General features: G+C 41.4%; 5 protein-coding genes and 1 long non-coding RNA gene across 40 annotated transcripts; 4 read left to right on the top strand and 2 right to left on the bottom strand.

Moving 5' to 3' along the window:
* The first annotated feature begins 146 nt into the window (after window positions 1–146).
* Window positions 147–1289, top strand: LOC135633229 (late embryogenesis abundant protein D-34-like). Its single transcript, XM_065142442.1, has 3 exons — window positions 147–518; window positions 608–913; window positions 999–1289. The coding sequence occupies exons 1-3, from the start codon at window positions 198–200 to the stop codon at window positions 1155–1157; spliced, it is 786 nt and encodes a 261-aa protein (XP_064998514.1). The 5' UTR covers window positions 147–197; the 3' UTR covers window positions 1158–1289.
* Window positions 1290–3936: 2647 nt separating this feature from the next.
* LOC103980055 (transcription repressor OFP12) lies at window positions 3937–4945 on the top strand. Its single transcript, XM_009396339.3, has one exon. It carries the CDS (start codon window positions 3984–3986, stop codon window positions 4605–4607), a length of 624 nt encoding a protein of 207 aa, XP_009394614.2. The 5' UTR covers window positions 3937–3983; the 3' UTR covers window positions 4608–4945.
* Window positions 4946–5082: 137 nt separating this feature from the next.
* On the bottom strand, window positions 5083–7692 carry LOC135632369 (photosystem II D1 precursor processing protein PSB27-H2, chloroplastic-like). Of its 7 annotated transcripts, none has more exons than XM_065140890.1 (5): window positions 7580–7594; window positions 6882–7366; window positions 6422–6548; window positions 5900–6321; window positions 5083–5444 (listed from the first exon to the last, which is right to left on the bottom strand). In XM_065140890.1, exons 3-5 carry the CDS (start codon window positions 6501–6503, stop codon window positions 5307–5309), a joined length of 642 nt encoding a protein of 213 aa, XP_064996962.1. In that variant the 5' UTR covers window positions 6504–6548; window positions 6882–7366; window positions 7580–7594; the 3' UTR covers window positions 5083–5306. The 7 variants fall into 7 exon arrangements, with proteins under 7 accessions (XP_064996962.1, XP_064996963.1, XP_064996959.1 ...); XM_065140891.1 differs by lacking the exon at window positions 7580–7594 and having other exon boundaries at window positions 6882–7079; window positions 7161–7551; XM_065140887.1 differs by lacking the exon at window positions 6882–7366 and having other exon boundaries at window positions 7580–7692.
* A 455-nt stretch (window positions 7693–8147) lies between these two features.
* Window positions 8148–12902, top strand: LOC103979776 (cysteine synthase). 4 transcript variants are annotated; one of them, XM_065141400.1, is made up of 11 exons: window positions 8148–8236; window positions 9027–9079; window positions 9176–9285; window positions 9386–9443; window positions 9749–10012; window positions 10090–10227; window positions 10344–10395; window positions 11211–11290; window positions 12027–12086; window positions 12200–12280; window positions 12567–12902. In XM_065141400.1, exons 2-11 carry the CDS (start codon window positions 9038–9040, stop codon window positions 12657–12659), a joined length of 978 nt encoding a protein of 325 aa, XP_064997472.1. In that variant the 5' UTR covers window positions 8148–8236; window positions 9027–9037; the 3' UTR covers window positions 12660–12902. The 4 variants fall into 4 exon arrangements, with proteins under 4 accessions (XP_064997472.1, XP_064997473.1, XP_018678862.2 ...); XM_065141401.1 differs by lacking the exon at window positions 8148–8236 and adding an exon at window positions 8264–8371 and having other exon boundaries at window positions 9027–9087; XM_018823317.2 differs by lacking the exon at window positions 8148–8236 and adding an exon at window positions 8265–8371.
* A 1294-nt stretch (window positions 12903–14196) lies between these two features.
* LOC103979779 (myosin-12) lies at window positions 14197–24447 on the top strand. Its single transcript, XM_009395990.3, has 39 exons — window positions 14197–14353; window positions 14454–14582; window positions 15065–15208; window positions 15304–15449; window positions 15533–15689; window positions 15817–15875; window positions 15974–16133; window positions 16333–16482; window positions 16573–16709; window positions 16800–16946; window positions 17160–17261; window positions 17369–17426; window positions 17519–17620; window positions 17709–17746; window positions 18041–18167; window positions 18259–18429; window positions 18515–18646; window positions 18749–18855; window positions 18968–19028; window positions 19146–19323; window positions 19403–19608; window positions 19699–19818; window positions 19913–20011; window positions 20086–20301; window positions 20540–20679; window positions 20795–20896; window positions 21006–21120; window positions 21266–21331; window positions 21568–21738; window positions 21839–21994; window positions 22180–22386; window positions 22458–22604; window positions 22706–22776; window positions 22918–23017; window positions 23142–23198; window positions 23279–23335; window positions 23410–23490; window positions 23698–23780; window positions 23900–24447. Exons 1-39 carry the CDS (start codon window positions 14351–14353, stop codon window positions 24024–24026), a joined length of 4629 nt encoding a protein of 1542 aa, XP_009394265.2. The 5' UTR covers window positions 14197–14350; the 3' UTR covers window positions 24027–24447.
* On the bottom strand, window positions 14761–25036 carry LOC103979778 (uncharacterized). 26 transcript variants are annotated; one of them, XR_010495133.1, is made up of 14 exons: window positions 24900–25036; window positions 23905–24002; window positions 20906–21061; window positions 19849–19980; window positions 19394–19726; window positions 18952–19313; window positions 18730–18864; window positions 18566–18625; window positions 18268–18440; window positions 18068–18159; window positions 17696–17786; window positions 15668–15747; window positions 15310–15443; window positions 14761–15232 (listed from the first exon to the last, which is right to left on the bottom strand). It is a non-coding gene; the product is annotated as an uncharacterized LOC103979778 (long non-coding RNA). The 26 variants fall into 26 exon arrangements; XR_010495147.1 differs by having other exon boundaries at window positions 15668–15719; XR_010495146.1 differs by lacking the exon at window positions 15668–15747.
* Window positions 25037–25665: the final 629 nt, after the last annotated feature.

The raw sequence follows: 25665 nt of genomic DNA, 5'->3' as shown, positions 1-25665 counted from the left end.
CTATTCCCGACTCCATCGATGACCGGATCAACCGCCAAGATTTGCGGATCGATCCGACCCCACATTCACGTTCAAACTTGGCGACGTGTCACACCGAAACACCCTTCCACGGATGCCAACTTCGTCTATATAATCTTGTCATGGCAATCCCTTTCCAATCCCGCGCCAAGTCTAAGCCTCTCCTACGTCCAAATAGGATGAGTCAGAACCAACCCAGGCGGCCTGGTCAGAGCCAGGAGCGGCCGACAAGATGCGGCGACGTGTTACCGGTTGCCGGAGGCCACGCCGGCGAAGCCATCACCCCGAGGGCCGCGGACATGATGCCGTCGGCCGAGAACAGGGTGCTGGGGCGGACCCCCAACGACGGCCCCGCTTCCGGCATGGAGTCGGCTGCCACGCGGAACAAACAGCGTGGCGTCGTGAGCAATGCCCCCGGACTGCAGGACGTGTCCGTCACCCAGACCGACATCCCCGGCAGCCCCGGCCAACGCCTCGTGACCAAATTCGTCGCCGGCCAGGTACGTGTGAAGAAAGTAATCGTACGCATGCGTAATGGCGGATCGCGTCCGGAAGTCGTGTCCTTCGTCTATACTTTTGGTGGCAACAGGCAGTGGGCCAGTATGTGATCTACAGAGGAGAGGGAGGTGACGACCAGGGTGCCGGTGGATGCGCCGTGGCGATGTGGACGGACAAGGTAACGATCGGGGAGGCACTGGAGGCGACTGCCACGACCGCCGGCGACAAGACGGTCGAGGCGAGCGACGCCGCCGCGATCCAAGCTGCCGAGGCGACCGCCACGGGCGTGAACGCAGTCATGCCGGGCGGTGTCGCCGCAGCTGCGCAGGCGGCTGCCGCGGCCAACGCCTCGAGGGATCGCAACGACGACAAAACCAGGCTCGGCCAAGTTGTCAAGGTAACGACTATCCACAAGACTTAAACTGCATGCACCCGCCGACGGTCTTTGACGTAGATACGTACGTCGCTATACTCGGCGTCAGGACGCGGCGATAAGGCTGCCGGTGGACAAAGTAGCGACGAGGCGGGACGCGGAGAGGGTGTTGGCGGCCGAGATGCGGAACAACCCCGACCTGCTAACGTATCCGGGTGGGGTTGGCGCTTCCATGGTCGCGGCGGCAAGGCTTAACCAACAACGTTGACACCGCTCGATCACTTTCCTTCTTTTCTGCGTCTCGCAGTGGAATAAAAGCTCTCAAGTACTACGTTAATGGCGTCGCTTTGATCACCGTGCCATAGCTGACCTTTGGTCTCCGAGAACTTTTGTTGCGGCATTGTTGCCTCCTACCGGTCGATGCACTCAACCTTGCGTTTGGTCGGGCCCAATCTGGACATCGGGCCTGGCTTTTCTAATGTTGACCTTCGCGTTGACCGATCAAGAAAACATAATGCAAGATTGTTGCATGTAGAAGACAGGATCGAGAATTAAGATATATTTTGCTGTGGAATAAAAATCGGATTCATGCCGTGCAATCTACAGCCTCAATTCTCGTGATCACGTTCCGGCGATGACATGCATGCATGCATGCAGCGAACCACCATATTATACTTGTGGTGGATCGATGGAACCACCGACTTCATCGTCAAGAACACAGCTCAGATGATACGGAGAGATCAACGGGGCAGCACAATTCGCATCCTACAGTCAGAGATGCTCGCTTGTCATCGTCTTCCGATCAAGACCTATCAAAGCAAGCAGCAGCACAGCCTGTGTTGCCTCGCCAATGAGACGCAAGAAGCAGGTGGACCATCTGATTCCAGACTCCATAGAGCAGACATTTTTATTCCCTCTCTCACCCGCTGTAGGTTTCGGGAGAGAAGAGACTCCATGGAGCCCCGCACCCCATGAACGGATGGACGCATACGAGCTCGGAAATGGAGTCACGTACGTACCAATAAGCAGCTTCGATAACGCCACCGTTGGTTTTCTCCCCGATGCATGCAGTCAAAACTCTCATAGCCTCTCTGCGCACTGTTGCAGTGGGAGTCGCAGACACAGCCTCGTCCTCGGCGTTTTGGCCACTGCTGACACTTGTATAATGGAACAACTCCTCTCTCTCTCTCTCTCTCTGTGTTGTTTAATTTGGAGTTCACGTGAAGCCAAAGGAGGCGAATCTCTCGTCGTACGAAGCTGTGCATGAAGGATATAAACTTGAGATAGGGATACATCCAACCGGGAATCACGGATCTTGCCCACATTATTAGATTCCTTGTGTAAGAATTCCTCGTCACTCTCAATCTACTTAATTATCCCATCTAAACAGATAGTAATTGGCCGTCTTATATTTTACCTCGCAACAAATATGTCAGAATTCTTCGTACTGAGGAGATGATGTTAAGGACATCAAACTTCCACTCCTCTCTCGGGGAGAAAAACCAACATATATGAGACTTCAACTTCAAAGCAAATCGTGTAAGAAATATTACAAGTGAGAAGGTTGATCACATTTATATATCCCTACTACTTACTCATCAAAATATGAGATTGGTGGTGTCTTCACATGCCAAACATAGGACAACTCGTTCGAAACAAGTTGAGAGCCAAAGCCTGTCTCCTCCTCCAATCATACTGTCATGTAGCACGCATGTGTTTAAGAAAGAGCTCCTCGGTAGCAGCTTATCCAAAGACTGTCATCAGCTTAAAGTACGCGTTAGATAATGTCCGTTTATGACATGTTGGAGATCTCAAGTTTAGTGAATCGTTCGTGTAAGCTGTGGCATCTTATGGAAAGTGTTTCTGCTCATTGATGTCTGCTGCATATACTCCTCTCTCTAATCCAAGCAATCTATCTCATTGAGGTGGTGGATTAATTGCTGGACTAAGAATGAAGCAATCCTGTTTGGGAAATCCAAATAGATGGAGTTTAAAAGCTGTCAAAATCTCAAAGTGGAATCATTGTTTGTTAACTCAATGAGATTTTGACAGCCTTTAATCGGAGTTGATTGCGTTCATATTTTGATGGCTACCCAAAATCCATATAAGAAAATTATTTGCATATCAACTTTGGAAACAGCACAGCATATTTGTCATCACAAATTTGTGATATAGAATTTTTTTTTTTCCAAAATATTATGGTCCTTTTCTTATACTTTGTCTATAGGCTTTGATGGCTTTTAACTAAAATATTTATCCGATGGAGATTAGTTATAATATTTAGAAATATGTTTGTTGAATTAGATAAGTAAAATATCTAGGTCCGTTTACGTTGGTTTTATTGATGAAAATATAAAAATAATAAGTAAAAAAATAATTTCAATGTTCCAATTGATGGTGGTGGATAGCAACACCACCGAGGACTACAGGTAATTGTTGTAGATGAGGAAAACAGTGAAGAGAGATACGAGTCGCTATGCATCTGTGTCGATATAGACATAATTGTTAAGTGACGAAAGGGTTGCCAATATAGATGTCGAGCTATCATTTCGTCACTTAACAACTGCATCGACGTTGACGCAAATACAGAGTGACGAAAAGGTCGATTGGCATTTGTATCGATGTCGACAAAGATGCATAGCGATGCCGCTCTACAATTGCATCGACACTAATGCAATTGTCGAGCGATGTCACTCTGTATCCGTGTTGGCGAGATATCGAGCTGTCCTTTCATCGCTTGGCAACCGCGTTGACGCCGACAACAGCCCTCACCTCTCACCTCTATTCTCCTTTTTCACAATAGCCACCCATAGCTTTTAACGATATCGTCGTCTCTCACCACCGATGCCATCCTCCGTTATCAACTAAAATGGTTTAACTAAAGAGAATCTCTGATTAACCCGCTAATAACACACGATGCCTTTTTAATACGACAAAACAGACAACTGTTGTCATAATGCTAATTATTTAGCATATTATATATTGATTTGTAAGGACTATAAATTACACAGCGAAACGCCGCTTTGCTATCTTCTTCGCCTTCTGTTTCGAGATATAGACAGAGAGAGAGAGAGAGAGAGAGAGAGAGAGAGAGATGTTTGGCGAAAGCCTGTATCGGTGCTTCTCTGGCTTCCGCCACGCTTCTCATTCTGCTCCTCTCCCGGCTTCCCAAAATGCCCCCACCTCCTCTTCCTCGTGCGACTCTCCCGTCGTCTTTAAGAACTTTAATTCACTGTATGACCCCGCCTCAGACTCCGAGACGCTCTCCCTGACTCTTCCCTCCTCCGCCGTCGCCGCTGCCGCTGCAGGCTCCTCTTTCACGTCCTCCTGCGACGCCCCCGACGACGGCGATGGCGGCGGCGGCGGCCCCTGCCCCTCGGAGCGCGACCTCTTCTCCGCCATCGCGTCCCGCCGCCTTCTCCCGGCGTCCCCGGGCCGGTCCAACTCCATCGTGGACTCCGCGGCGGTCGCCGTCGGGGCCGGGACCGGGGTCCCCGTGCCCACCTACTCGCCCGACCCGTACCGGGACTTCCGCCGGTCGATGGAGGAGATGGTGGCGGCGCTGGGCCTGGACGCCCGGGACCACCGTGCCCACCTCCACGAGCTCCTGCTCTGCTACCTCGCACTCAACCGGAAGCACGCCCACAAGTACATCGTCAGCGCCTTCGCCGACCTCCTCCTCGCCCTCGCCTCCACCCCCGCCGTCGACAAGGCCTGAGAGCATGGTTTTGCTGGGCTGTGTACCTCTAAATGCTGTTCTTTATCCCTTCCTCTGTTGGAGGTGGCGTATAGATCGATCGTATATACGTACATACGATTCCAATACAGTGTTCTCAGCACATTGTATCCTATGTTCGAGATGGAATGTTGTTCCTTTTTCTCTCTTAAAACTGTTTCTTTTGATGTTCCAAGTCGTTCATGGTTCATAGTGTTCTACAGGGATCCTCGAAAGGGAGCAAGGAAGAATTGGTGTAAATGATGGAAGTTAATGGGTCTGGTGGTGGAGGTCAGAGTGATAGATTGCCGGCCTTGTCAGTGAGGACAAGAATGATGGATTCCATGTCTGCTCAACTGAGGTGGTGGTGGACACTGGCAAAGCTGTGTTTGAGTCAAAGTAGATCTTGGCACAGCCACTAAAGATACTGTAGACCATCATTTGGTAGAGTAAGGGAACAAAAAAAGGAGAGAGAAAGTCTTAAATCATGCACAGTTTTCATTTTTCTAATAAAGCAGCAATGATCATGTATTTGTTACAGAATCTAATGAGCAAATGTTTTGAAGAATAAGATGTTCAGAAGGACATGACTAATGATACTATCAAGTAGCCAAGATTTCAATTAAAGTGAAGGAAACTGCATACACAATGAGCAGGGAAAATTGATTGGGCTGAAGAATTGGAAATATGACCATGTTCTTGTTACAGACAATCCTCTGCGGTCTTCAAGTCATTCAGAATACTTGCTTTAACCTCTTCTGTCATGGTGGCAAAGGGCCCTGCTTTTGAGTAGAAACTGGCCAGTGATCTTATAGCTTTCTCAATTGCAGCATATGATTCCTGAAATTTGATGACAGATGCATAAGGAGCAGGTTTTGAAACAACAAAAGGTAAATGCCAATCATAGAAAACAGCAATTCGACGGCTCCAATGATGATCAGATGTAAAACAAAGTAAATAGGATAAGAACGATATAGACATGATCCAGATACTTGTAGAAAGAAGTTCACAAGAAGCAAATATGAGCCAGAAGTTGGAAATTAGGAAGATGCTTTGATTTGAATTAAACATATGGAAATCCATCCCTTAACCCATATCACTTGTAAATATGATCTCGATGTTGGTGGTCTCATGAACCAGCATGAAAGGCTTGATAATTGATTTCTTGATTCTTTTACGACTTCAAACACAATCGGTCGGCGTTGAAAATTTAGCTCGAGTTAACTATGCCACTCCTAAACATAAGGAGTATTTTACTCCAAACATCCAACAAGCTAAAGTACAAACAAATATACCTCAGCTACAACTGCTGGCTGTCCCTTCCAACTGCTCAAGTACTGTCTGATTGACTCCTTTGCGGCATCAGCAGTCCTTCTAAACTTGGAAACATCTCTTGTATCCTCCTCTAATGACTCTCGAAGTGTCTTCACCACTTCCCTTGCAGACTTCAGGTAGGCCTTTGGCAGTAACTTTCCTGCTTTTGTTTTCTCAATGGGGTCAAATATGGACTTGATAGTGCCGAAAACACCACCATCGCCCTCATCCTTTTGATCGACCAGATTCTTCTCTTCTTCTGCCTTGATAGGTAATGCAGCGAGGCCACAACTCATGCTTGAAACCAAGACCAGTGAGGCTCCACTGCTGATCACAGCAAGCCGCCTTCCAAGCAGAATATCTCGGGAAGCTGAGATGGCAGTGCTCTTCGATTGAGGTCGGTCTGCTCTGTTGCACAAAATGAATAAGAAGTCACAAGAAGACGGAGTCTGTGTTTTGACACGCACACAAATTAGAAATTTGGTTTTCATAACATAACTTACGAGAGAGGCATCGAGACTTTCTTTCAATCACTTCTGAGGAGCAATAATAGGAAAATCGCATCAAGGAAAGAGAAACCACCATTGTTTTTTTTCTGGGTAACTAAGCAATGGCTCCCTCTCCCGGTGTCTACTACATGTTACAAGAAAACATTACTAGTGTGGCAGGCAAAAATAACACTTAGCAGGAAATGAGGACATGGTAAAATATAACGTTGAACACCAATCATGAACACTTTATGAGAACATTTTAAAGCAAAGAAAAATTGTCAACCATAAACATTAGTAAAGAAAAATTCAACGGAATACACGATCTTACAGATATAATCATCTATCTGTATTCTCCATTCAAATTCTATTCATCACCCACAATCATTGATAACATTTTAACCATTGACAAGCTCAAATTGAAGTATCAACAAGCTCCCTTTTTCTAGAAACTCAGATAGCTACAAAATATCACCTTCTCATGCTTTTTGTATCACGATATATATGACCTAGCAGCTTCAAAAGCATCCCTTGAGAGCCTGGAAATCCATCTTTTGACCTTTGTCCAATTTTCTCAGGTTTCACTTCTTAACAAACAATGCAGTAATATGACTCGTGATCACATTTGACCATATGCAGGTTGTAATTCCCATTCGACAATATTATATTCTCGCTGTGAGAACACTAAAATCAAATCGTTACTTGCGATTATAACCGGAGATGCAAAGGAAAGGGGGAAAGGGGTTGCATTTACTTCATCATCGATGGACACCAGAACCGCCTCACATTCTTAGGGAATGTAAGTAATCGTCACAATTTTCCGTTCTTGACTGCCAGATTCACTAAAAACTAAATTAGGACTTCGTCTTTACAGCAAAAATTCACTTCAAAGTGATAACCTCCGACTCTCTCTTATCATTTGGGGTTCTGATCGCTGCTTGACCACGATCTTTAATCTTCCTAGAGATTTGGGAACAAAGAATTAGGGCATAAGTCAAAGTTACAAATTTTAGCACAGTCTTCCATCGCCAAAGCCTAAAAAATCCTACAGCTCAATTTTCTAAAATCACAGTCGACAACGCAAGTATCCTTCCCGCTCGAATCACATTCCTTCATGCAGCGAGACAAGATAATAGAAAAGCGAAAAAGGAACCAAAGATTTTGAGGACATACCCTGTCGCGCCGATCGTGCTTCCAAGTCTCCACCTTTGAGCCGATGCTTTCGAACCTTATCTTCTCTCCGTAGCCTGTGGGTTTCAAACACGCCAACGCCACCACATCGAAGCAAGAATCTACGGGTCATCGTTGTGGGCCTTTTTGGGCCCTGTCGGGCTTCCGACAGGATCTTGGACCCTGATACCCGTTACAGATCCATGCCCGATCTAACAAGCATTATTTTTCCTAAAAGGTCAATTATGTCGAATATTATTTTCTGAGAAGCAAGCATTTGATCTGAATCCAATGGAATTGCTGTAAAGATGTTGGATTCGATTCGGATCGGATCGGATCAAATCAAATTGGGACAGACAATTCCTTTCCTCCTTTTTTTTCCTTCTTTTTTCTTTTTAATATCACATTAAATGTCGCCATTAATGTATGAAATTGGTGGCGAAGACGTCACCACATACGACAGCCGAAGCCGATCCTAATCGTCGCCCACCGAGTTCGCCATTCCGGTTTGCCGAGCGGAGATCCGCACACAGATTCGAGTCGCGAAGCGAATCCTAACTGCTCCGTCCGATCCCGACAAGATCCGACCGCTGGTGTCGTGTGCGTTCTTTTAATTACCCAGTTGTGCACCCACCCAGCGACGTGTTTTCGTCTCGTTCTGTGAGTCTCGTTCGGGCTCCATTGCTATCTTACAATCACATGAACGGAAGAGTGAAAGAATAGGAGATCTCTTAGCGCAAGCTTCCTGTTTGATCGTACTTCTAAAGGAAGGGCTTTTCGCTCGATCAGATCAAGGTTTTCATAAAAAAAGCCTCGTTTTTTATGTGTTTGATCCGGTTGTTTTCTGGTCTTCTGTTTTCCTTTCCCCTGTGAATCCTAGTACTGGCTTGGCTGTGACTGAGAGGGTTTTGTGCTCGTATCCTTGAAGGATGAGGTTCTGGTGATCTGGGATTAATAAGGTTGTTCGCAATCCTGTTGGAAGTTTAACAAAAATTATTTTTTTCTTTGTTTATATGATTTCTGTTTGGCGAACCGCATGCTACACTTGTGAAAGGGATTTTTTGAACTTGATCGCTCTATGTATTAAAGGTTGAAGCTTCTTTTTTTGCTTTCAGATATGCATTTGCTCTGTGCAAGGTTAGAAATAATGAGAAGCTAAAGAGGGCATTTTTGTTACATGTTTTCTTTTCTTTTCCTTTTATCGATTGCTCTAGGATTAATTTTTTGTTACTGATATCTTGTATATGCTTTTGATGAGAAAGCAGATCTTGATGCAATGGAATTAATCTTTTTTGTCCTTCATGACAGAGCAGGCATTGTCTTATTTTAGCCGGCCTTGTTCATGTATACAATGCATTAGTAATTAAGCAAAATGGATGACATGAGTGGTCTTTTACCAACCCATTACACAAGAAAAATGATGTCAATTTTTTGTCATGTCCTCTCGCAGCTCACCTAGAAATGGGAGAATCGAGTCCGATGATAGCGAAGGATGTAACCGAAGTATGCTTGTACGCTTTCCTTTGGTCTTTTTTCTCTTCTCTTGAACAGTTTTAACAAACAACCATCTTGCTTGTTTCTTTTTTGGTTGATTCTCAGTTGATAGGAAGAACCCCATTGGTGTATCTCAATAAGGTAGTAAATGGTTGCGGAGCCCGTATAGCTGCGAAGCTTGAGATGATGGAGCCATGCTCCAGTGTCAAGGACAGGTAACCTTTTCTAATTGTTTTCCATCATGTGATGTTTCCTTGTGTCTGGACCTCCAACAATAATTACTGGTTTCACTTATGAGGTTATTTCTCTTGACAGGATTGGATACAGCATGATTGCTGATGCAGAGGAGAAGGGTCTTATCACACCTGGAAAGGTAATTTAACTGTTCGACAATGACTTCAGGTGAAAAAATAATAGAAATTCAAAGCAGCAGATTTTCCCTTTTAAGATGGTCATAATTACCTTTTCTTTAGAAGAAAACCAGCCTTGGATAACATCTAGCACATTCATTTTTGCGTTCCTCGTGTGAGTCCAAACTAGATTCTTTAATTTACGGCAATTTTGATTCATTCAAATATGTCCAAACTCTATTAGTTTAAATACTAAGCATGTTTTTCAGTGTTCGATGAAACATGCATTTGACATTTTTTCCTTCTCCGTGAATACTGCATGTAAAAGAGTGTCCTGATTGAGCCTACCAGCGGCAATACTGGCATCGGACTGGCTTTCATGGCTGCTGCAAAGGGTTACAAGCTTGTCCTTACAATGCCAGCCTCAATGAGCATTGAGAGAAGGATCATTCTTAAAGCTTTTGGTGCTGAATTGGTCCTCACCGATCCAGTTTTGGGTATGAAAGGTGCTGTGGAGAAGGCTGAGGAACTGGCTGCAAAAACACCTAACTCATACATTCTTCAGCAGTTTGAAAATCCTTCCAACCCCAAGGTGCATTTCTGTGTTTCGTTATTATATAATTTCATGAGACACAATAATTATAATTGATATCTGTTGTATCTGGGTAGATTCATTATGAAACAACTGGACCTGAGATTTGGAAAGGAACTGCTGGAAGAGTGGATATCCTTGTCTCTGGTATCGGTACAGGTGGTACAATAACTGGAACAGGGAGGTTTCTCAAAGAACAGAATCCTAACATTAAGGTACCTCTTTCACACCAAGAATTAGCTAATGCTCGCTAGTTCTGCTCTACTGCTTCCCTCCTCAATTTACATGGTTTCCGTGCTTACGTTTTGATTTTGTGTTGTCTGATCTAAAGCTTTATGGTGTGGAACCAGCTGAAAGTGCTGTTTTATCTGGAGGAAGGCCTGGTGAGTTAGAAGATGTCCACATTTTTCTTGATTTGTTTTTCCTGTATTCCTTCAGTTCTGCATTTGAATATTAGATTAAATGTTATTACTGAAAGAATTGCAGCTTATATTCATACTTAGACTATACATACTTCATTGCACACATTTGTGTGTCAAAGTTAACTCTTGCTTTGGGATCCCCTGTTGCAGAGATAGATATTCATCATTTATATTAATTCTTTTCGCATTTCACCTGATCCAGCATTTAATTGGACATCTCTGACTAGTTGAGTAACCACTGCTGCTGTGGACTAAATAATACTCACTTAGCTAATGTCAGAAATCTTGTTTTTAGAGTCTTGTTCTGGAAGATATCTTGGATTCAACTTCGTGTTATATCTTCTTGAAGAGCCTACGATGTTTTGGTGCAGACCATGAACTATTTTTACGTCTCAGTTCAATAATTTGAAAGAATTGGACTTGAGTTTCTTGTTGGAACTAACTAGCAACTGCCATCACGACGGAAGTTTGCAGTCGTACAATTTCCATGTAGATCTTCACATAGTTGTAGTCCTTCTGTGGATCATGGTGTATTTGTGGTTATTGAATATTCATATATTTGAACAAAGTAACAACAGTTTTGCTGCTATTCTTATTTTTTCATGAACTTTTAACATGTTAATCATTTTCTACTTCCAGTGCTAACATCATAAGGCTTTATTTGTTTTTAATATAGAGTTTGAAGATCGTCGATTATAGTCTGCTTCAGAGAATGACTTTTAGTTATTGGCACATTCAGTTATTTGACCAGCATGCATATGATATTTTATTTTCAGGTGCACATAAGATCCAAGGGATTGGAGCTGGTTTTATTCCAGGTGTTTTGGACGTCAATCTCATTGATGAAGTTATTCAAGTACGACTCGGAAACTCTTTTATCTGCTTCCTGGAATTATGTACGGGTTACACTGCTACAATAATTTCATTGGACTAACTACCAGACTAGTTTGCAAGCCTTTAGGTTTCCCATAGTCGTATATGTTCTATTTCTTTGGAGAAATTCATTGGACTAACTACCAGACTGGTTAGCAAGTCTTTAGGTTTCCCATTGCCGTGCATGTTCTATTTCTTTGGAGAGTCTGTGTCATGATTCTGCAGTTGTCCTAGAAAAGAACAAATGTGCAATAAGCTATAAACATTTCTGCTTCAGTGAACAGCTATGCCTCATAAGGAGATTACTTTGTAACATACTGCAATTGATCATATTGATAAACAGTCACCTTTTGTAGAATTTTGAATTCAACCAAATTCTGCACTGGCATATTCGGCATCTTGAATTGTGACTCGTATGTGATTGTCTTTATTGTGACATCCTTTTCCCTTGATAAATATAGCACAAATAAAATGACTCGTAACATTACATGATAGAAATGATTAATGGATATCTTCAAGTTTCAACAACTAGTTATGCATCAATTTGATTATCATGATTAGCGCTTGAACCATTGAGCAGTCTTTACCGTAAGCAGAGGCACTACATCAATAAGAAGACTCGATTCCTTATTTTACCTTTAATCTTTACTATAGCGTACAAAATCATAGATGCACATCGATGAAGATTTTGTTTTTCCTTCCATGTGTTGTTTGGCCAGATCTCAAGCAATGAATCCATTGAAATGGCAAAGCTTCTTGCACTGAAAGAAGGGCTGCTGGTGAGTGTCAGTTTTCTGAAGCATCTGTTTGTTGTTGCAAGATTTTGTTCTAATCTAGCATCAGCATGAGAATTCTCTATTTTATGTTAATCTAAGTGGAACATCTGTTACAGGTAGGAATATCATCTGGAGCTGCTGCCGCTGCTGCCATCAGGGTCGCACAAAGGCCCGAGAACGAGGGAAAACTCATAGTTGTGAGTACCCATTTCCTTTCCAGTGAGAGTATAACTTGCATTCTTCTCTATGTAACACGTTTGAGATAAATAGCTACATAAAAATATCAAATGAATGTTAGTGAGCCAACACTGATATACATATTTAGTTGTTCTTTTGTATTATAATACTTCATGTCTCTATTAAGAGAGAAAAAAAAGAACAGTTTCTTTTAAGGAGTTTGGCATCCAGTTAGAACATCAACCGTGATACTGATGTGTATGTGTTTGTGCTTCTCATTTGAATTCCTTCTCATCCTTGGCACAGGTTGTTTTCCCCAGCTTCGGGGAACGGTATCTTTCCTCGGTGCTCTACCAATCGATAAAGAAGGAGGCCGAGAATATGGTTTTTGAGCCATAAAGATGATTCTTATTTGCTGAGAGTCTCCATCCGAGTGTTTTAAAGCTAGCAACTCAGAAGGTTTGGTCTATCGCAATCGTTCTCGCGAGAATAATTTGTGTTAAAATGGCACCCGAAGCAATGCCCAGATTTGGTTTTCATCAGTGTAATCAACAGTTTTTGGATAGAATTGTTTGAGATTTACATGAACAATATGTCAAAGTATGTGTCATTTCTTCAGCTTATATTTAGCCTGATTGCTTACTGGGTATTCTAGCATTTGTATCGAAAGTTACTTGGGAAAGGTAAGGATTCTATGGCCTCCTCAATTGCTAAGATTCTAATGCCAACTTTCATTGACTTGAAATTTGCCAGAGTCTTCTCCATTAGTTTCTTATGGGATAAATGAATCGTCTTTATGTAAAGCGAAAGTAGCATTTACTTGTCAAACCTGATAATTGACCGAGAGTCCAAGAGTGCGACGGTTGACCTGATGCTTGTCTGAGCTGCTCAGTCAAAATCAAGTTGGGAATAAGATTCTGCGTCGATCTCATGGTAATATTGACTTATGATCTGGAGCAATAACGAGAGATCTCCTCTGCCAGGTGGGTTTGTCTGATTCAGGTGTGGTGACATCATTGGTTCCAAACAAAGGAATGCAGAATCAATTTATCATCGATTGTTATTATAATACTGATTGATGATAATGATAGTAATAATAATAATGTCTTACTAATCTGACATTCTTTATATTATTTATATATGTAACACAATCGTTTCCATTGGTCCAACTAATCGATGACAATTCCCACGTTAGATCGATGCAATTGGATCCACTAAAGTGGAATGACACAACCCGATCGATTTCTTTTTGTTTGCTTTTACAGATTGTTTGATGTGATATATTCTTATTATTATTATTATTATTCTGCCATTTTGGGTTGGCGAGGCGCCAGCCACGCAGAGACGGCGTCTTGCGGAGCACGTGGGCCGGGGTAATGGTCGGCCGTGATGGCAACGGCCGAAAGCCTCCGCGGGCGGGCCCACGGCGAGCCACCGCCCCCCGAAAAGATGTCGAAGGCGGAAGACGGTGGGGCCACCGACTGCCCGAGTGTTGGTTGGCTGCCGTCCGCCTTACTTTACCGGTGGGTCCCGCTCGCCGTCACCGGAATATTTGGACGCCAATCGGCTCGGCTTTTGGCGCTTCGTTGACGGCTTGAGCTGCGCCCCGATCGGTTGATCTTAAATCTTAATCTTGTTTTGATCGATGAACTCCTCCGAACCTGTGAAAAGACGAATTGAGATTTACCGTATCTAAAGCTGTTTGCTTTAAAGCAGGCGAGCTGGAATTAACCGCCACCGACACCGAAATTTAGGCGACACAAAATCCAACATCTCCCACGGCCTTCGAATCCAAAGCCATGACTCCCGCCGCCGCCGCCGCCGCCATAACTGTCTTCCACGTCAGCTTCTGACCTGGCCTTCCTGATAGGTTGGGTTTCCGCTGTCCCTCTCTCTCTCTCTCCCAACTTTTTTCGACTTACACCACCTCGCCACCCCCACCACCACCTTCATTCCCTCGCTGCTTTAACCATTCCAATCTCCCCTTTTCCTCTTCTTCTTTCCCATCTCTCTCTCTCTCTCTCTCTCTCTCTCCTTCCGATTTTTGAGTTTGGTGATTGAACGATCAAGAAACATTTCGGAGTCCACTTATGGTGAGTAATTGATCATCAAACTGTGTTTTCCGATTCCATGGAAGTTTGCATACGTTTATTGGCTGATCGCTTGGATCTTTGATCCTCTTGTGTCGATCAGGGGACGCCGGTGAACATCATCGTTGGGTCTCAGGTGTGGGTGGAGGATCCCGAGGCCGCCTGGATCGATGGAGAGGTCACGGCGATCAAAGGCGGCAACGCCACCATAGTCACCACCGATGGGAAGACAGTATGTTGACACTCAGTATATGGATCTTTTTGTTTTTGCCTGTCAGGGATGTCTTACTGTTGTTTTTCTAGTGATTTTGATTCCATTATTCATATCATCGATAGATTTATATCAGAATCGATAACTTTATATAACACATGAATGAATCCATCTTGTGCAACCACCTTACAATCATATATCAACATGAAGAATCAAGCCACGAGGGTCGTATAAGATGGAATCCAGTTAGTAATTCATATACAAATCTGCAACGATTTACTCGTGTTGTGTCACAACAAATGGGTCATCTACTTCTGGAGACAATATTTTATAAGATCATACAGTTTCTTTCTCGGTGCGATGGATTTACTAGAACAGACAAATGTTACAATGAAGTCGACAATTTCTCGTTTTGATAGCGGAAGATGATATTGTTTGCTCCAGCCTGAAGTATCTCAATACTTTTCAGAAGCATATCTCACGAGTCTCGATCAATTACGCAGGTCGTGGCTAGTCTGTCGAGTATATACCCGAAAGATACAGAGGCTCCTCAGGCTGGAGTGGATGACATGACCAAATTGGCTTACCTCCATGAACCAGGAGTTCTGAATAACCTCGCAGCTCGCTATGCACTGAATGAGATTTATGTACGTTCTATCTTCCTGATCAACCTGAAATCACATTGTTTGGGGAGTTAGAAACAGAAGAACCAAGTATTGAAATATAAATTTACTTTCGACAGACATACACTGGAAATATATTGATAGCCGTGAACCCCTTTCGGAGACTTCCACATCTGTATGATGTCCACATGATGGAACAGTACAAGGGTGCTGCTTTCGGTGAGCTAAGTCCTCATCTTTTTGCAGTTGCAGATGCTTGCTACAGGTAGTGTGTCAAGAGTTCAGAGTGCTATCATCACATTCTAATTGAAGTGTACTAATATGAAATTGCCATTGAGGCAATATCAGGGCAATCATGAATGAGCATGGAAGCCAATCGATCTTGGTTAGCGGAGAGAGCGGAGCTGGCAAAACAGAGACCACGAAGATGCTCATGAGATATCTAGCTTTCATGGGAGGGAGATCAGGTACAGAGGGCCGAACCGTCGAGCAGCAGGTCTTGGAGGTAAAAGACACATCGCCCTTGGCATTCACACTATACCCACAATGAGTAATTCAAACCCCTATGAAGTATATAAAACAGAAATGAAAATCTTAGTCAATTTTGATGAATATAATGCTGTATGATGCAGTCTAATCCGGTGCTCGAAGCATTTGGAAATGCCAAAACAGTGAAGAACAACAATTCAAGGTGATTAGCAGACATTTTCTTTAATGTTTGTGATTGCAAGCAAATGATTACTCGATTGAGTTCTAATACAGAGAAGTAACTATATAATATATATCCAGTCGGTTCGGTAAATTTGTTGAGATCCAGTTTGACAAGTATGGGAAGATTTCGGGAGCTGCAGTCCGCACATATCTACTGGAGCGCTCACGAGTATGTCAAGTATCTGACCCAGAAAGGAACTACCATTGCTTTTATATGCTCTGTGCTGCACCACCAGAGGTACTGCTCAACATTATTATATCTTTACTTGTTTGTTTTTCTTCTTCTTTTTAAGCCAAAGTTGATTATCTCATCATATATGTAGCTGATCTTGACAACAACATGCTACGTGCAGTGTCCTGTTTGTTTAAACAGTGAATTCTCAAGAACATAATTTTACGATCCAGTGTGGTTATTCGTGTCTTTTCCTTTCTTTCAGGATGTGAAGAAGTTCAAGGTAGCAAATCCAAGAACATTCCATTATCTAAACCAAACAAACTGTTATGAAGTAGCAAATGTGGATGATGCCAGGGAATACCTGGAGACTAGAAATGCAATGGATGTGGTGGGAATCAGTCAGGACGAGCAGGTTAGTGTCTGATTTTTTTTTTTGACTTGGGAACTTCACAAAAAAAACCAGTGGCATCTGATTTGGCACAACTGGTTTTCCCATATACAGGAAGCTATTTTTCGTGTAGTAGCTGCAATTCTGCACCTGGGGAACATAAATTTTGACAAAGGAAAGGAAATTGACTCCTCAAAATTGAAAGATGAGAAATCGGTTAGCCATCTTAAAACAGCTACAGAGCTGCTAATGTGCGACACTAGAATCTTGTGCATAATAAATTTCACTCCATGGTTTTAAGTTTATTCTTTGCTACGTGCTAAAGATGACGGTTCTCTCAGGTGTGATGAGAAAGCACTTGAGGACTCTCTTTGCAAGCGTGTGATTGTTACACCAGATGGAAAAATAACAAAGCCTCTTGATCCAGAGTCTGCTGCACTAAGCCGTGATGCCTTGGCTAAGACAGTCTACTCAAGGTTATTTGACTGGTAAGATTACATATGTTGCAACTTTCATTTATATTTTAGCGAAATTTCTGCATGCTTAATCTCAGTTATTTAACTTGTAGACAATCTTGCCGACAATAACAATCTATAGAAGACGGGTTCACCTAATTTTTTTGGATTGTCAAAGATTTCTATTTCCAACAGGTTTTCAGGAATGCATTTGTTGTGAAAATATTTTTCCAAACATCATGGCAGGATAGTTGACAAGATCAACAACTCAATCGGTCAGGATCCATATGCAAAAAATATTATTGGAGTGCTCGATATATATGGTTTTGAGAGCTTCAAGATTAATAGGTAAGCTACAAAACTTAATTTTGTAAGTAAATGGTGCATTGATCACATTATGGCAACCTTTACATCTCTAATATCAAGTTTATCTTACAATGTGAATTTCCTGGCAGTTTTGAGCAACTGTGTATCAACTTAACTAATGAGAAATTGCAACAACATTTCAATCAAGTATGTAACTATGTATAACTTAGTTTCATTTGCAATGATGCTTTGATTAACGAAAAGGACATCTTTAAGTATTCTAACTATGGTATATACAGCATGTATTCAAGATGGAGCAAGAAGAATACACGAGGGAAGAAATCAACTGGAGTTATGTAGAATTTGTGGACAACCAAGATGTCCTGGATCTCATAGAAAAGGTATGCTATCTAAGCAACTATCTGTGCAAGATATACTCTTGATTAATGAACAAAAGGTTGATGACTGATTCTTACTGTTTCAATGCAGAAACCCGGCGGAATAGTTGCGCTACTTGATGAAGCATGGTACATCTGTTTCCTTCTTTTCTTTTGGTTGGAAAATTATCTGGACAAGAAAATGTCATCACAAATGATTGTTTTGTCATCAAAGAAAATAGACTCAGTATGAGTATGTGAATAAATTGGTTCAGATAAATATTTATTGAGACAACTGTGTAGCAACCAAAAAAGAAAAAAAAAAATGTTTCCTGTTACTGTATCCAAATGACTATTTTGACTAAGAAATGCTAAACCGATATATGTTAAAACCGGTCACCAAATATTAGGATGGGCATTGATAACAATCAAATTATATTGCAGTATGTTTCCAAAGTCAACTCACGAGACCTTTGCTCAGAAGATGTACCAAACATACAAAAGCCACAAACGTTTTAGCAAGCCAAAACTTGCACGCACTGCATTCACCATCAACCATTATGCTGGAGATGTAAGGAAAAGAAGATGAGAATCGTGAGATAAGTAATTCTACAGGTGATTCAAATTGTGTATGGAACTAAATAAACAAGTTTATTGAACAGGTTACTTACCAAGCTGATCAATTCCTTGATAAGAACAAAGACTATGTTGTCGCAGAACATCAAGCTCTTTTAAACGATTCAAAGTGCCCTTTTGTGGCAAACCTCTTTCCACCATTAGCAGAGGAAACTTCAAAACAGTCAAAGTTCTCCTCAATAGGCACTCGCTTTAAGGTATGCAAGGGCTACAGATTTGAAATATTATCAGTTCTGATGCTCTTCTTCAATTTTGTGATAGTTCTTTAGGTGAAATTTGCAGCAACAACTTCAAGCACTTATGGAAACATTGAGCACGACAGAACCACATTACATCAGATGTGTGAAGCCCAATGCAGTCTTAAAACCAGGCATCTTTGAGAATTTCAATGTCCTGAACCAATTGAGATGTGGGGTCAGTGAATAAACTTGACACTGGAGTTATGTAATTATCATGTTTGCACTAAGGATTGAAATGCCATCTGCTTCATGTTTCACCTCTTCTCTCCTAATCTAGGGTGTGCTAGAGGCAATCAGGATTAGTTGTGCTGGCTATCCCACAAAGAGAACATTTGATGAATTTGTTGATCGCTTTGGAATTCTTGCACCAGATCTTGTAGACAGGTACATGTCCTTTATAAGAGAGTGATCACTAGTTTTTCCGGTAGTTCATGAAACCATGAATTTTCTAACTCAGTATACTGATGGAATACCACATACCAAATGAATCTTGCAGCTCCGACGAAAAAGCAGCATGTGCAGCTATATGTGACAATATGGGCTTGAAAGGTTATCAGGTGCATTCAGTGAATAAACAATAAACTAAGAAAAAGGACATCAGAGATAGAAACTACCTAAATGAATATGAATTATATATTCTAAATCTAAACACCACTCACATATCTTGCTATCAGATAGGAAAGACAAAAGTGTTCCTCAGAGCTGGTCAGATGGCTGAGCTAGATGCCCGACGAATGGAAGTCTTATCTAATGCTTCCAAACTAATTCAGAGGCAGATACGCACACATCTTGCTCGAAAAGAATTCATAATACTGCGCAAAGCCTCAATTCAAATGCAAAAACTATGGAGAGGTTATTTTCTATAATTTGCCTTATAGGATACCAAATTAGTCCTGCGGATAACTTGATGTAGCATTATTACCATCTGCAGCACGTCTTGCACGCAAGTTATATGAAGGCATGAGGAGAGAAGATGCCTCAATCCGCATTCAGAAATATGCACGTTCTCATGCTGCAAGAAAAGCTTACACAAAACTGCGATCATCTGCAATAGTTATAGAAACAGGACTACGAGCGATGGCAGCTCGAAATGTATACAGACATAGAAGGAGAACCAACGCTGCTATAATCATACAAGTAAGTGGAATCGACTAATGGGAAATTGTGTTGAATAAGTACCTTAAGATTGATTAGAAGTATTAATCTATTTTTTGTTGTGGCCTGCAGACTCAATGGCGTCTATACAAAGCTCGTTCTGCATATAAACATCAACAGAAGGCAACTCTGATACTTCAGTGTCTCTGGAGAGGGCGCATTGGAAGAAAGGAACTTCGAAAGTTAAGAATGGTGCGCTGTTCTTAGATATACAATATGTACCTTGTCTACAGTTTGTTGGATGTTATGGAAGAGAAGTACAAATACTGACAAAATGTTTCTGTAGGCTGCAAGAGAGACAGGAGCACTCAAAGAAGCCAAGGACAAGCTTGAAAAGAAGGTCGAAGAACTCACCTGGAGATTAGATGTTGAAAAGCATATGAGGGTATGCTGTCATCTTAAACAGATAGTATCTGCAGCATATTTATTACAAAACAAATCTAAGGAGAATTTATGTAGATTGATGCTGAAGAAGCCAAAGGGCAAGAAATTGCAAAATTACAAACTGCATTACAAGAAATGCAAGAGAAGCTTGATGAAGCCCATGAAGCAATCATCAAAGAGAAAGAGGCTGCTAGGGTAGCCATTGAACAAGCACCACCTGTTATTAAAGAGATCCCAGTGGTGGATAACACCAAGCTAGAGTTGCTTACAGGCCGCAACAGAGAACTAGAGGTAAAGAACACATTGAGTTTCCATAATTCTGCTCAAAGTACCTAAAGTATATATAACAAGTAACACTTCTGCTCAAATAACCTACGCTTTGAATAACAAGTAACACTTACATGAACCAAATTGAAAACAAAAAGAAAGCAATATTTGGTCATCTAGATTTATGAATATTGTATCATGTATGCATACAAATAGGGCACATGTTTTGTCATCAGTGAAAATGTATTTTGACTCTCTACAGGACGAATTAAGTATATTCAAGACCAAGGCTGACGAATTTGAGGGAAAATATACAGAGGTCCAGAAAAGGGTGGAAGAATTACTAAAAGGCACGGAAGAGTCCAACTCAAAAATCAGTCAATTGCAAGAGATGATAGAGAGGTAACAGATACGGATGTCGTCCATCTTTTCTTGATGTGGTTGAATCTATAAATATATGCATCAAGAACAAAATGTATTTTGTGGAGTACTGTTAATTATCTATTTGGTCATGCAGACTTGAAACAAATTCGTCTGGCCTAGAGTCTGAAAACAAGGTTCTGAGACAACAAGCCTTGGTTGCTTCATCAAATGAAGATTTATCAGAACAAATTAAAAGGTATGTCACCTGATATGGAATTGCACGTGCCCTTACATTATGAATTGATATTTTGTCTCTAAAATGACTTCGCAAAGAGCTTGATTTATAAATTGGAACTGTTCTTCAGCCTCGAAGGCAAGATCAGCACATTGGAGTCAGAGAATCAGTTGCTTCGCAATCGACCTGCAGTAGTTTATCAGCCATCAGTTACTTCTGAATCTATTCAACCACCAGTCATCAAGGTAACATAAATTGCAACCTATGCAAATATTTCATTATCTCAGTTCAAGAAAAAGTCACGGCTTAATTACGTAAATGAATATAAAGATATCAAATTTGAGTCTGGTGCAGAAATTGCAACTTTGACTGATAAAATTCCACTTGCAGGAGCCAGCAGCAGCACCCCTTGCACCAGCTCTAAGTAAACAGAAGTCTCTAACTGATCGACAACAGGTATGCATTAAGATCCTAAACTTATAATGATAATAATGGATTGACATTTGCATCATACTTGTAGATCTCTCGGTATTTACTATCATCCAATAGGAGAGTGACACCAGTAGTAGCACAGACCACCTAAATCCTTAATCATTCTACATCATCTGTACCTAATATGAACTTCTGGGTTCTTAGATATCCCTGGTTTTCCCTTCCTCAGAATCACATGCTTTATTGTTCTACACTTACAGGAAAATCATGATGCGCTTATCAAGTGTCTCACGGAATATAAGAGGTTTGACAAGAAGAGGCCTACCACAGCATGTATTGTCTACAAATCACTGCTTCAGTGGCACTCATTTGAAGCAGAGAAGACAAACATATTTGATCGGATCATACAAATAATCAGGTCATCTGTTGAGGTTGTGAGCGATAACTTTAGCATAAGCAACTCTCACAAAAATTCTTTCCCTTGCAAATAAGAAACTCCACTATGTATAATCTTTTGGTTTCTTTTAACAGAACCAGGAGAATGTTGGTGAACTGGCATATTGGCTGTCAACAACATCTACCCTTCTATTTCTTCTGCAAAAAACACTTAAAGCAAGCAATGCATCAACTACAGGTTCACACCGCAATCGAGCAACAACAGTCACACTGTTCAGTAGAATGGCACGAGTAAGATACTTGACCAAGAATTTAAATTTGTTTTGCTGAATCACATATTATTGCTTTTCTTTAATCCTTTGTCTGCCCAAAACAAGACTGGCTCCCAGTATATTTCTGATTCCAAACTATATAGTTTTGTCAAAATTCTTACTAATTTTGATGCATATAAATCATTGGCCAAAATATAATTTCAGAACACCCGCTCATCTTCATCTGGAATGGGGATTTCAAGTGGCTACAGTGGAATGGTTGGTAAATCTGAAGACCAATCAAGGATCGAAGCTAAGTATCCAGCATTACTTTTTAAGCAACAACTAACAGCTTATGTTGAGAAGATCTATGGAATGATACGAGACAGTCTGAAGAAGGAGATCAGTCCATTCTTAACTATGTGCATACAGGTATATCCGAGGACCATGTGTACGGTAGTAACAAGTAACACCTACATCTGGTGACATATAATTATCTACAGGCACCAAGACCTTCCAAAGCCAGATCAATTCGGGGATCATCTAAAAGCATTCATTCCAATCTAGTAGCAAAGCAAGCTTCAAGCATACACTGGCAAAGCATTGTCAAGAGTTTGGACCAAATGCTATCTGTATTCAATGAAAACTATGTAAGGAATCAAGAAACATGTTAAAAACTAACTGCGGACAGTTAAGAACATTGGAATATGCATTATTCTACAATATAACATTTCCAATCTGATTGTTGCAGGTGCCTTCCATGATAATTCGGAAGACTTTTAGCCAAGTGTTTGCATTCATCAATGTACAATTATTTAACAGGTACCCATTCCTAATCTCCTTTATTATGTGCTGTTTACAATGACAAAAAAGGACAGATGAGCACTGGATTTTAACAAGAGAACAAAAGAAATTGAGATTCACATCTCATATAAATGTATTGCTGTTTCAACTTGTGTAAAGCTTGCTACTCCGCCGAGAATGCTGCTCATTTAGCAATGCAGAATTTGTTAAGGCTGGACTACAGGAGTTGGAACAATGGTGCTCCAGAACAACAGAACAAGTAAGTCAGCAAAATAAGCATCACATTTAGTCACTTAACACTGGCTCAAATGCACAAAAGAACAAATAAACAATGGTATATCGGAACTACCAAAACCGTACTAATATTAACCATCTATTTGCAGTTTGCTGGAACCTCATGGGATGAGCTTCAACACATAAGACAGGCAGTTGGATTTCTGGTACGTCCAGTATCGTGTCATCATGAATTACAGATAGTTTTACACAGATAGGTAAACAAAGCACACCTTATCCTGGGCAGGTTTTGCATCAGAAGTCCCACAAATCCTTGGAGGAGATCACAAACGAACTCTGCCCAGTAAGTCAGAAGCTAAATTCTCACTGAAAATTATAGAATTTTGGGATCTGACAAGATCAATTGATTGGTTCCAGGTCTTGAGTGTTCCTCAAATCTATAGAATTGGTACCATGTTTTGGGATGACAAATATGGCACACATGGTTTATCTCAGGATGTGAGTATATTCATCCTACTGAATCCCTCCGTCAACATCTCCTCTGTTCTTGAAGTCCTCTGAGATGACCTAGTAATTAAAATATGAACTTTAACCTATTTGATATCTCTTCTACTGACTCAAGAACATATGCTGACATCCAATGTGAACACAACAATAGAGAAAAAGTTAAAAACTTTCTTACATCATAAACATATTCAATTTCAGGTGATTTCCAAGATGAGAACTATGATGACAGATGACTCAATCAACATGCCAAACAACTCTTTTCTGTTGGATGATGATTCAAGGTAAGATAAGCAGTCTCTTTTCATGTGAGACAACATGAGGAATGCCTTTTCATGACACTTTCCGTGGTCGTATAACAAAATATAAATACCTAAACTGAACAAAACAATTTCAATGGCAGCATACCATTCTCATTGGATGACATATTGCGATCCCTGATTGATATGAACCTCTCCGACTTGGAGCCACCACCATTGCTCCGACAGAATTCAGAGTTCCATTTCCTGTTGCAACAGCACAAAGATTGAGGATATCACTTTTGCTTTTTTTTTTTCAAGCGAAAGAAAAGGAATGCAGAACGATATGGGTGCAATGCTTTTGGATGTTGGAACGTGTGGCTTTTTCCCTCTGCCTTTTCTGTTTTTTTTTTTTCTTTTATTTCTTGTTTTTCTAATGCTAGAAAATCTCTCTTTTTCTTTTTCCATTTATAGAGAGATGTGTGGAGAGCTTTTTGAAGTCTGATTTTGGAAAGAATGCTGATTTTTTATTACACAGATTTTTTAGAGAGATGTGAGGAGTTGGATATGTTGAAGCTTGATTTTAAATTTTATTTTTTGGTTTTTATTGTTACATATAATGATGTAACAAAGATTAAAACATACGTCTGTACTGAATATTTTTTTTTATCAAATGAAAGTGATATAAAATTTGAATTGATCTGTTTGTGTTTCTACTTTCCTGACGCAAAACTTTTAAAAGGATGCAAAAAAAAACATGTGTCACTTGCATTACTACTTCTTTCCTACTGCATCCTAGATTCTGTTATTTCTGAGTTCTAATAATCACACTCCAAAAGTAGTTAGTATATGCAAAGACCAACTTCTTATTGAGATCAAATTAGGCGGAGAGTGTGGTTATCGGAGGTAAAAAAAAGAAGACATTTTACAACGTAAATTAACAAACAGAGAAGTCTCACGTATCGAGGTTGTAGAAATACCCTACAACATTAGGGATGTCTACCCCTATGTATACTAGGGCTCTCAACCAAGCCTAGAACGAGCGCTCGTGCACCTCTAACTTGCGATTGACATGAACAACAATGAATCAAGCTGTAGCTCGCTCCACTCGATGGATTGGTAAAGAAGAAAAAGATGACGAAAGGTAAGAGAAGGAACATGTACGCTTTCGACGCCGTCACTACCGATCGTTATCGCCATCCGCTCGTGCCCTTATCCTTCGCTCACAGTCCGCCCTCCATCTTCCGCTCGCCATCGTCGAAGCGAAAGAGACGGTACGGGAGGAGGGGAGGAGGGAAGAGGCGCAAACGAATGAGCCCAACCAAACACGGGCTCAATCGATTTCATAACGTGTCGAACGCGCGCTCAAAGTCGAGCCCGTTCATGTGCTTCGGTGTGCTGTCCATGTGGCATTCATACAGACACCATTTGCATCGGATCAAACCAATTAAAACAAATCTGACGGTGCAAATTACGGGCACCAAAAATGTCAATTTATAGAACTTAAGGGGTCAAAGCGTAAAATGACAATTTCCCAATGTATGTTCCCCGGTGCGTGGGCCCGCCTTCGATCAAGGGCGCCGATGTAGCCGCATCAGTTTTGCTAATCTTGACGCACCCATGTCGGCCAAATCTCCTGTCAACGGTAAACCTCTTATTAAGCGACGTCATTAGCTATTATTAACGCCTCTCCATCAACCCTGTAATGTTTTCCACAGTCGAGAAAAGCCGCATTAAGGCCCCTTTATCCGGTGCTCAGGAGCGACGACTCCCGGAGACGAGGGTGGATGGGTCAACGTAAATTTGTGACCGCTAGTTCTTCTAACAACGAGAAGACGACGACTAATGTGGTGCTAACCACTGGGTTGCTTGCTGCCTTCCTTCGATCTGCATCAGACCCCACTCTTCTTTCTGTCAAGCCATTCCTTCC

Source organism: Musa acuminata, chromosome BXJ3-3 (genome assembly GCF_036884655.1).
Source record: "Musa acuminata AAA Group cultivar baxijiao chromosome BXJ3-3, Cavendish_Baxijiao_AAA, whole genome shotgun sequence".
NCBI classification, from domain to species: Eukaryota; Viridiplantae; Streptophyta; class Magnoliopsida; order Zingiberales; family Musaceae; genus Musa; species Musa acuminata.
The sequence above is the reverse complement of the archived record's forward strand: the minus strand, read 5'-3'. Positions and strand labels throughout refer to the sequence as shown.

Excerpts from the sequence above, each read along its gene's own strand:
- LOC135633229 (XM_065142442.1), top strand. The coding sequence starts at position 198 with ATGAGTCAGAACCAACCCAGGCGGCCTGGTCAGAGCCAGGAGCGGCCG. Across the intron at positions 519-607 it reads CCAAATTCGTCGCCGGCCAG|GCAGTGGGCCAGTATGTGAT; the intron begins GTACGTGTGAAG and ends TGGTGGCAACAG. Across the intron at positions 914-998 it reads GGCTCGGCCAAGTTGTCAAG|GACGCGGCGATAAGGCTGCC; the intron begins GTAACGACTATC and ends ACTCGGCGTCAG.
- LOC103980055 (XM_009396339.3), top strand. The coding sequence starts at position 3,984 with ATGTTTGGCGAAAGCCTGTATCGGTGCTTCTCTGGCTTCCGCCACGCT.
- LOC135632369 (XM_065140886.1), bottom strand. The coding sequence starts at position 6,409 with ATGAAAACCAAATTTCTAATTTGTGTGCGTGTCAAAACACAGACTCCG. Across the intron at positions 5,445-5,899 it reads AGCCAGCAGTTGTAGCTGAG|GAATCATATGCTGCAATTGA; the intron begins GTATATTTGTTT and ends ATCAAATTTCAG.
- LOC103979776 (XM_065141400.1), top strand. The coding sequence starts at position 9,038 with ATGGGAGAATCGAGTCCGATGATAGCGAAGGATGTAACCGAA. Across the intron at positions 9,444-9,748 it reads GTCTTATCACACCTGGAAAG|AGTGTCCTGATTGAGCCTAC; the intron begins GTAATTTAACTG and ends TGCATGTAAAAG. Across the intron at positions 10,396-11,210 it reads TTTATCTGGAGGAAGGCCTG|GTGCACATAAGATCCAAGGG; the intron begins GTGAGTTAGAAG and ends TTTTATTTTCAG.
- LOC103979779 (XM_009395990.3), top strand. Across the intron at positions 18,856-18,967 it reads GCACCAGATCTTGTAGACAG|CTCCGACGAAAAAGCAGCAT; the intron begins GTACATGTCCTT and ends TGAATCTTGCAG. Across the intron at positions 21,995-22,179 it reads TGTTCAGTAGAATGGCACGA|AACACCCGCTCATCTTCATC; the intron begins GTAAGATACTTG and ends ATATAATTTCAG.